Here is a 10,873-nt window from a genome sequence, read left to right on the forward strand (position 1 = left end):
CTGCTGCAATGCTTTACAAGTTCTGTTGTTGTGGCCATGTAGGTGACAAATTTGACACTCCGTATAACCCTTCCCAGAGCGACTAATGGCTATCTCTTTCTTTGATTTAATTATTTTATGCGAGCCACGACCCTTGTTTCTTATTCCAGTAGGTACACGAACGGTAACTTCTAATGGCTGTTCAAAACCTTAAACAGCAGCAAATCTATCCCTTTTATATGGACGTACCCTTTCATACCGAGTTAAGTCTGCTTTTTCAATCATCAAATTCATCTCATCTCTAACTTTAATTAATTCATCAATATCTGCAACATAACTATTGATAAGGTATTCACCGGCGTACTTTATTTCTCTTGAAATTTATTTTATCTTCCTATTCTGATCATTACCAAACTCTGACATCGGAACTGTTCTGATATTCACCGCAGCCTCTTTCTTCCATCGATCATTTATATATCTTTTAGGGAATTTCTTGACATGATACATATTCATGACGTAGAAAATATGTCGACACAACAAACCATATTGTTCGAACCTTTTGCAGGAGCATGTTGCAATAGACTCTTCATCAAACTCACCGTCCTTCTTAAACACAACCTAAAAAAAGTAAAATGCTTATTAAACGCTTGTTAATTAACTTAAACTTAAACAACTTTAAATAAACGCTTAATAAACACTCATAGTTACCTCCAAAAAAACCTGGAACATACGCATTAAAATCCATTATTTTACACCTCAAAAAACCTCTTCTTCTTCACATGAACTGAATTGTGAAACCCCACCAACAATTTCATTCATTTCATCTTGAAGATCATTAAATGTAGCTCTTGTATATATCCTAACCGCTTCCCTTTCATGATAACTTCTGGTTTCTAACTGCGGATACGTGTACCTACTATCATGATCACATCGTCTGCCATTGTATCTCTGTATCTCCATACAAAAATAAAAATGGTTGAAAAACTCAACTAATGTTAATTGAGAATTTGTAGCTTTTCCAAAAAAATGGTTTCGCTCTCTGATCTTGATGTTGTACGCATCAATCCAGACAAAAGTTCATCTCTATAAAAAGCATGTATCCAATCAAATCTGATTTCATACATATCAGTAAGCCATTTATTCTTGTCAAGCTCAAACTCAACCATTATAGACTGCCATTTTTACTCAAATTCAAACGGACTAATTGAATCGGTCCACGCAATGTTACATAGCCTACTCTTAAAATCTTCGTTGTTACATGATCAGCCCCCACGTGATACAAAAAAAACATGTTAAACGCTTATGGAAACGCTCATTGTCACAATACATAATCATGTTACGCTCACATATTAAACATTAAAAAGAAAATATTATTTGCCATTAAACACTTGTCAAACGCTCATTATTTAAACTGCTTAAAACACAACTAAATCAAGCACAATTAAGAAAGTTACCTTGTCAGCAACTTTCTTCATACATACATAACCTATGCCTTGTATTTGGAAACACAGCTGCAATAGCTTGCTTCATAGCAGGGTCTTGATCAGTAACAACAACCTTCGCTGCATGACCAAACGACTTAAGTAACATTTGCAATAACCATGTGTACGATTCAATAGTTTCAGAAGCTAGCAATCCAGCACCAACAGTAACACTATGACAATGGTTATCAATTGCCGTGAACGAGACAAAAACCATCTTGTACCTGTACATAGAAAATCATATAAAATACACACAAAAAACATATACATACAGACAAATCCTATACATACACACAAACTTACTTGTTAGTCTTAAATGTAGCATCAAAAGATATAATATCCCCAAATGCAAGATAAATACTCTTTGAAGTCTCATCAGCCCAAAACATACGAATTAACTCGCGATCATCATTGACATCATATTCAAACGAATAATCGGATGAAAATGTTTTCTTCGTACACAATCTCTGAACAATCATCTCGGCATCATACTCTCCAATATAACAATTCAAACCTTGTTTAAAATTCTTACAATCATCCTTAGTTGCACCTACTTTTTCAAAACCACCGTACTGTGTTCTCATAAGGTTAAACGCTTTAACAGGTCCCAAGTTCGTATTAGAAAGCTCATTATAGCTTCCTCTTGGACATGTGTTAACTTCCTCGCAGAACGAACCAATTGCATATCAGAATCTGCAACCATTCTATAATTATGGCCTTCAACAAAATCATCTACTTCAAAAATTTCACCGTCAATAGATTTTAACTGTAGATGTGCTCTACAACCACATCTAATTGTCAGCCTCTTCCTCCTTTTATAATATGGTTTGCTTGATTCATTACAATCACCTTTTGAATCATACATTTTAGCTGGTTTGTGACCTTTTTTACAACATGTAAAATACTTGGTCTTTATTACACCATCATGCATGTAAGATCCACCTTTACGAACCCCAAATCCAGCTTTTTTAGCATATTCACTATAAAAATCAAATGTTTGATCAATTGACGAAAACATCATTCCTTTAACAGGTCTGTATGAAGAAGCAACTTCAGGAATGATATCAACCCCTTGACCTTCAACCAAAACACTTGAATCATCTACACAAAACATCAAAAAACCATATTATAATCCAAACACGCTCAAAGTATAATCAAACCATTTTAACAATCCTAATAGTAACACGCTCATAACACGCTCATATTATACAACATTATAATCAGTCATAGTAACACACTCATGATACGCTCATAGTATGAAACATCCAAAATCAAAGAAAATCCTAATATGAACACGCTCGCAAACTAAACTAATCAATTATCATGTGATTCTCATGGAAACTAACATACAGGTTACTACCGCGATTTTAAACATAGTATACATCTACTGTTGATTAATTCAAACAGAGCAAAAACTTACATTCACGATCGTCTTCCATTTTCAAACCCCTAAAATCACACAAATCGCTTGAAAAACTGGTTCGTGTACTCAAGATAGCTCAATTGATAGTTTTTGGTACAAAAATTGTTTCGTAAATAAGAAATTGATTTTGATTAAGCTAAATATCAGGATCGTAACTGTTTATACGCAAATTACCAAATTTAAATGACGAATCAAAAAGACAATCATACCCTTCTCGCTTAAAATACACGAGATCTTCTCAAACCGCTTTCAACTGAATGATAAGTATAGATCGACGCTTGCTGTTGTCGCGTACGGTTTTGTACGATAAGGATTAGCGTATTCCATCATTTCTCTCTCTCTCTCTCTCTCTCTCTCTCTATATATATATATATATATATATATATGATTGATTTCTTTTGAGGACCACTTTGAGTTTTAAGAACTCAAAAGAACTCAATGTAACAATGTTTTTTTTATTTTTTTTACACACATGTAATACGTATGTGTAAGTAACGTAAGAAAAATTACAGTATTTTTTTACATTTCAATTGAATGATAAGTATAGATCAACTGAATGATAAGTATAGATCGACGATTGCTGTTGTCGCGTACGGTTTTGTACGATAAGGATTAGCGTATTCCATCGTTTCTCTCTCTCTCTCTCTCTCTCTCTCTCTCTATATATATATATATATATATATATATATATATATGATTGATTTCTTTTGAGGACCACTTTGAGTTTTAAGAACTCGAAAGAACTCAATGTAACAATGTTTTTTTGATTTTTTTTACACACATGTAATACGTAAGTGTAAGTAACGTAAGAAAAATTACAGTATTTTTTTACACACCGAATCGACTTATTACAAATGTGTAACTAACATTTAAACTTGTGTAATTATCAAAAATATTTATTCTCTCTCCTGATTCATTATTTAATCAGATTTATTCTTCGCCACGTATTCAATACGTATTTAATTAAATGTGTGGTCCATATTAAGTTTTTAAAGTTCTAACAACTCATCAAGTTCTCAATATATATATATATATATATATATATATATATATATATAGGATTGATTTCTTTTGAGAACCGCTTTGAGTTTTATGAACTCGAAAGAACTCAACGTAACGATTTTTTTTTTGAATTTTTTTTTACACATGTGTAATACGTAAGTGTAAGTGATGTACAAAAAATTACGGTATTTTTTTACACACCGAATCGACTTATTACACATGTGTAACTAACAGTTAAACTTGTGTAATCATCAAAAATACTTACTCTCTCTCCTGTTTCATTTTTTAATTACATTTAATCTCAGCCACATATTTCATGTCATTTAATTAAATGTGTGGTCCAAATTTGAGTTCTTAAAGTTCTTACAACTCAACATGGTTCTCAAAATATTTCTCCCCTATATATATATACATATATATATATATATATATATATATGTCATGCCTAACACATTTATGTCATGAAGTGCGTGAAATTATAAGTCAAGTTTATTAATTATATAGTGGGTTTTCACTAATGTGTAGGATTATTATTATTATTATTATTATAAGAATTATAAGAATTAACAAGTTTGGTGTCGCTAAGTCCCTGATTGGGTTACTTTGTGGCACCTTATTAGTCTTTGGCATTTTTTTAGTTAAATGTCATTTTCATGCATGTGATTTGTTCAATTATGTAACTTTAGTACTATTTTTGAATTCATTGCAACTGGATACCATGCATTTCAAAAATATGTCATTTTAGTACTTTTCCTAACTACGTCTATTTTATCTGTTAAGTCAAGGGTAAATTGGTAAGTTTGTTTATTTTATTTATTTTACCTTTTGAGTTAAGTGTCATTTTTATATATGTGGTTTATTCAATTACGCAACTTTAGTACCTTTTTTGAATTTATTGCAACTGGATACTTGGATTAGTTTTGGATACATTGACAAACCAAAAGAGACTTTACATATTACAACTAAAAGGTAATCTCTAACCCTAAATGAGCATATCACTCCTTGCTCATCGATCCTTCAAACCGTAACCATTTTTCATCTTCAAGTTCAATGAATTACGATATGATGCTTTGCCCATGTGATTCGTTAACCAGCGTTCAAACGTCTTGGACATAATGTAACCATGGTCGATGTTTTTATTGTTGTGGTAGAAAGGTATGTTAAAATATTAATTTTTTTTCACTTTTGACCTAATTAATTGATGTTGGTCCTCCAACTTCTGACTTAATTGATGTTATATAAAAAGGTGTGAAGTTGTGGGTTAGTTATTTGGTTTGATCATTCGATGTTTTAAAGAGATACTGTTATCATACATGGACTTTTGAACAAAATTATTGCACAAGAAGAAAATGCAAGAACAATGGCTAAGATGAACTCATATCTTAAAGCTACCAGAAGAATATTGGCAATCAAGAACAAAAGGCTAAAAATTATGTTATGCATTTTATGCTTGTTTTTCATCTTCTATCATGTATGTTAGTGACCTTTGAATTATTATATGTAATATGTAATGTACCATTTGGTTTGCCTATGTGTCCAAAACTAATCTAAATATCTAGTTGTAATTAAATCAAAAAAGGTACTAAAGTTGCGTAATCGAACAAACCATGTGTACGAAAATGACTTAACTCAAAAGAGATAATATATAAAAACAAATGAATGTGCCAGTTCACCCTTGACTTAACGGACAAAATAGAAGGGGTTAGAAAAATATACTAAAATTGCATGCTTTTAAATGTCAGGTATCCGGTTGTAATGAATTCAAAAACGGTACTAAAGTTGCATAATTGAACAAACCATGTGTATGAAAATGGTACTTAACTCTATATTTTGGGTGTTTTAACGCTTAGGTTTACCAAAGGTGTCTATATCGTAACGAGGGTAGCCGATAATGTCTAAATTCTTGTTGGCTCACCATCGTAATGTTCGGGTTCTACCAACACTCATGATTTAATGTTGGGTTTTAACAGCTATCAGGCGCAACGTGCCGGGTAAAACAACAACACTGGTTTAATCCTCAGATTTTCAAATTTTATTTTATTTTTTCCTTTTTTTAGCAATTTTTCGTAATTAAATTTTTTTTTCATAATTTTTACTTATTTTGTCAATTTTTTAAAAAATATTTTACAATGTTAAACTATTTAAAAATAAAAAAAACTACATAACCTGCCATCCCCTAAAATATCTAGGATTAGAACATAAAGAAAACTTTAGTGACCTGATTGGAACAAAACATTTTATGAATAACCTGATTGGAACAGTTTCAAAACTTGGTTACTATTTTATAGAGTAATCCCTTATAATAAAGGTTTAATTAAGACTTTTCAAATCGTAGTCTTAAGAAACAAATGAATGAACAAAACTAATATCACAATTAGGATTTAATATGTATAAATTAGAGCATAATGATATGCAGGATTGTGTGACTGTCTAGACAACATCAAGTATTTATTCGAGTATTGATATCATAATCTGATGCACAAAGTACATATCACTACTAGTTGATATAGTTTGGATGTTTATTTGTAGTTTGATTGTTTAAACATGCCATCTAAATTCACCAACTTGTATTTCGTTTTCTTAACATGTCAACTAAAATTTCCTACCAAGCTGTCTTAAACCTAGCGGTGGTGTTAAATATAAGTTATAAAATTCTAACATATAGAAATGATTTCCACGTAATACATCACGTAACTTTCAATTCCATTGGCATATGTGTCACCTCAGCATTTTGTTCAGCCGAATTTTCTATCTACTATGAGTTTAATGTTTCAAAGGTTAAGAGTAAAGAGTGTGTATCCTAGAATAGTAAAAGATGTATGGTTAACGCTTAGACCAAGTGTTCTGGTCTTTAGTTTGGACGTCACCCACTTTCCACGCATGCAAGGTGCGTGCCAAACACCACAATACCACCAAGAAAACCGGGAGTCAACCCCCAGGCCAAAGCAATGGCGCTTGTTTTTTGGATTGGTTAGTTTAAACACACGTTCTACTTGACAATGACATGACACTTCAACTAACCAAACCACAACACATAGTCCTAGAAAAATTAAAAACTTGGTGAGACCAACACCCAAACTTACCCCCTATTGGCTAGAAAAATCCATAGAGAAACCGCGTTAAAACACGTAGAGTTAATAAAAACGAGTTGCAACACTCTAGGGTCATCCCTGATACACCGCAGACAGAAAAAAAAAAAAAAAAAAAAGCTAAACTTATAAAAGTGTCCAACCCCAAATACCATTGGCGCATTTTTAACGCATTGGCCATCAATGAAAGAACCTCACAACAAAACATTCATGAAACTGAAACTCCCAATTCATGAAATTGAAACACACTTGACCAAAATTCACATTTACATAATCTGACATTAAGCTTCTCTTTTGTCATTTCAATTGAAGGGTGTGTTGACTGTAACACGAGTCATAAAATAGGACAACATTTCATCTAACATACAATATTCATCATGGGCAAAATTTGCAGCTTCAGCAGTAAAGCCAAATGCAAACTAGCATTATGTAAAACCGATAAACATTTGAAGATCAGACTGTTCACCACTTTTAAGTGTGTGACAAATGCAGAATTAAACTAGTAATCTAGTCTTTGTGATTGTTGGAATCAAGGAACTTGGCATAACGTTCTGATTTCGCGCCTGTCTTGTGATCATAGTACTCGACCACTGCAGCTCCGGCTAATGCTGCTAGGGTTAGAGCCTGTGCATGCAACCTAAATCACCACAAGTTAGCTAAAAGTGCACAAAAAAAAACATATAAAAACGCTGCAATTCATGTTATAATTTAATTTAGAAAGTAACAATTTTTGTCCTTTAATTATATAGCAAAGTTGTCGTTTTTAAACTAACAAAATTAATAAATCACCATTTATGTCCACATGTTGTAACAATTTGCCACTTTGTCATTTGCTCTATCATCCGTCCGTTTTGACCGTTAAATGAACGCATGTGTCCCGCCCGTGAGAGCAAAATGGTCTTTTTCTATTTTTAAATCTAAATCTCTCTCTCTACCTTTCATCTCACCATCTGCGCTACCATACCTCCCGCAGTTGCGATTTTGTAATATGGAAGCGTCAATGGTGAGAACTGGAGGTAAAAGATGTTATGATAAAAAGAGATAAAAAAGACCAATTTGCCCTCACGTCTTCATTTAACGAGCAAAATAGACAAATATTGGAGAAAAGAATGTAAACTGTTAAAATATAGGAAAAGGAAGATGATTATTTATGTAATCTTCTTAGTTTAAGGATGGTAAGTGAAATTTGCGATATACCTTAAAGACGAAAACTGTAATTTATTCTTTAATAAAAAAAAATCCAACATTGTCACTGATCAGTTTGAAAATAAATCATGGCATGAGAATATGCTATTTCAATTTAAAAGGAAAAAAAAAACAAATGTGATGCTAAATTAGAGAGACATATAACAAAAATAGTCCATAAAGTCCATATTCTTATATTCTTAGAAATGGATATGTTTCTGAAAATTAGCCTTTAAATGCTAAGGTTAACTAGGGCAGACTCGTCTAGTCCTTCAGACTTTAAACATGAGTACAAATTTCACATATATGGTAGGAAACAAGCGGAAGCGAGATTCGAACATAAGACCTCTGTGCAACGGTTTCAGATGTTACTATGAAACTACAATTACATTAGTCTTTTCTTACAATTAGATGTTATGCATAATTAAACGAACAAATATTAAGTAGATGATTCATCCAAAGTTTGATCAATATAAATGCACATTTAGGAACATATATTATGTTGGTTTGTTTAATTAAATGAAGACAATAGAGGCCTAGTTAATGTCAACACGGAATGCAATCAGGAATAATAGAAAGAATGAAAAATGAAAGCCTAGGTTAGAATCCACAATTAAAAATGGTAGAAGAAAGAATACCTGGCGTGAATGATGCGGACACTGGTTTTCATGCCGGGCTGAGACCAATTGTAGGCGATTGATCCAGCAATCCCACTCAGCCACAAGCAACCTGATTTATTTATTTAATTAATTAATTAAATTATTGATGGGATGGGAATAATAATAATAATAATAATATAAGAACAGTGAAATTACCGACGGAACGAAGCTTGTGCTCAACAATCCATTCCCTGGCGGCATCGATTTTGGATTTCGATTCGGCCATCGGTGATCGGGGTTATAAGGTTGGTTTGTTGCAGAGATGAAAGACGATTAATGAGGGAGGTGATGTTTGTTTGCCTACTCCAACTAAGTCGGTTGCCACCTATTTTGTTTATGGTTCGGTTAAAACCTTGAAATCATTTAAATTAGTCATTGGTTTGATTTTTTTTTTCTTTTTTCTTTTTTACTTTCGGTTTGTTGGTCGGTTTCAAAATTTTCAAAACGTAGTGAACAGTTGATTCGCGATTTATACTGGCAATCGGCCATATGAAACCATATTAGATTGTAAATGTTGAATGCATTTTAATCTCTTTTATTATTAATTATTAGATATGTTTTGTAATATATATTCAATATAGTTAAAATTTAATTGAACACAATCTTTTTATTACAATAACTTGGTTACACTACTTCAAATTAACATATTGCAGTATGATTCCTTTTGTGATCTTTGTTGTTATTATTTCACGTACTAGTTCTTCCATTAATATTAACCATTTATGTGGCTAAAATTATCATTTTTTATTTATGATCCTCTCAAGCATCATATTATGTTGGTGTTTAGTTAAAATTGATGGTACATTTAAATTATTAATTATTTTAAACTAAATTTATTATTAAAGTTTAAACTGTGAAACTAAACTGGAATCAGGCCGTTAGTAATGATTCGGTTTCAACTTTCAATTGTTGAGTTTGGTTTTGGACGACAAAAAATCAGTATTAATAGTTGGACTCACAAGTTTAACTTGAGAACCATCAAAACCGACACTGAACACCCCTACGTAACATATTAATTTATTTAAAATGAAAAAAAATTATAACAATATCATATTCAAATTGAAGAAAATAAAATGCTCGTTTTTATGGTGTAATTTTTTTTATAAAATTAATAACGTATGAAAAGGCTATAGTCATTTAAAAATTATGAGTGGGAAGTTAGTTTACAACCTAAATTAAAAACATAATATGGTTAAAGATGAGGGACCAAACTTGTAAGTTGAATGGATTGTGTTTAAAAGACAAGTTTACCCTTACTAACACATGTACCTTATGCATTAACATTTGTACAACTTTTAAAATCAAATGACTTAATTTACCATTGTCTCGTGTATTATATATATTTTTATATATGTTTCGAGTTTTTATTTTTAACTAGATTTAGATGAACAAACTAGCAAAATACGTCCTTTATATTTGATCGTTTTTCAATGGTCGTACTTTAGCAAAAGAAATAGCCGAAAACATAATTATGTTCCAAATATTTTTCACGTTACGTCATTTGACACAAACCGGTTAATTTTCCTCGTTAACTCATCAGTTCACCTTTAATGGTTCCATGGCTCAATAAATCGTATGTCTTGAATCATCATACAACAGCAAGACAAACCCTAGATCTGATTCAGATGCAAGGGAAGCAGTGGTTGCCATCGCTGTCCCCATAAATGGTTGCCACTACAAGACAAACCCTAAATCTAGCAAGCTCCCGTCACCCAAACAAACCAAATCTACACTTATTTAGATCTACTCGGTAGTTTCTACAGGTTGGCTGGGCAAGACGAGGTGGTGGAATCTGTGTTGTCGGAAGTCTAGCTTAATCTTCCAGGAAAACGGTCGGGTTTAGGGAACCACCATCATCGATGGTTGCAGGTGCGGTATGCAGTGGTTATCCGGTGGGTTATGTGGTGTAGAGATGGAAAGGAGTAGAAAGAGAGGAAGAGAAAGATGGAGTATATTACATTTCTTACATTATAAATACAAATATACCATTTCACTTTTAATTATTAAATAAATCATAAAATTACAATACTACCCTCATGTGCCTTGTACATGACC

At 32.2% G+C, this 10,873-nt stretch overlaps 2 protein-coding genes across 2 annotated transcripts; both read right to left on the reverse strand.

Moving 5' to 3' along the window:
• Nucleotides 1-228: 228 nt before the first annotated feature.
• On the reverse strand, nt 229-2,899 carry LOC143604277 (protein FAR1-RELATED SEQUENCE 5-like; the record flags this gene model as incomplete). The annotated part of the gene is made up of 8 exons (XM_077080808.1): nt 2,881-2,899; nt 2,137-2,561; nt 1,764-2,032; nt 1,489-1,684; nt 745-927; nt 688-699; nt 390-597; nt 229-305 (listed from the first exon to the last, which is right to left on the reverse strand). Coding segments are annotated over exons 1-8 (1,389 nt in total), but the record flags the coding sequence as incomplete, so codon positions are not given.
• A 4,412-nt stretch (nt 2,900-7,311) lies between these two features.
• Nucleotides 7,312-9,106, reverse strand: LOC143604279 (uncharacterized). Its single transcript, XM_077080809.1, has 3 exons — nt 8,975-9,106; nt 8,798-8,888; nt 7,312-7,611 (listed from the first exon to the last, which is right to left on the reverse strand). Exons 1-3 carry the CDS (start codon nt 9,042-9,044, stop codon nt 7,482-7,484), a joined length of 291 nt encoding a protein of 96 aa, XP_076936924.1. The 5' UTR covers nt 9,045-9,106; the 3' UTR covers nt 7,312-7,481.
• Nucleotides 9,107-10,873: the final 1,767 nt, after the last annotated feature.

This window comes from Bidens hawaiensis, unplaced genomic scaffold, assembly GCF_021521415.1.
Source record: "Bidens hawaiensis isolate Kalapana, Puna unplaced genomic scaffold, B.hawaiensis_p1.1 tig00064618_1, whole genome shotgun sequence".
Lineage (NCBI taxonomy): Eukaryota > Viridiplantae > Streptophyta > Magnoliopsida > Asterales > Asteraceae > Bidens > Bidens hawaiensis.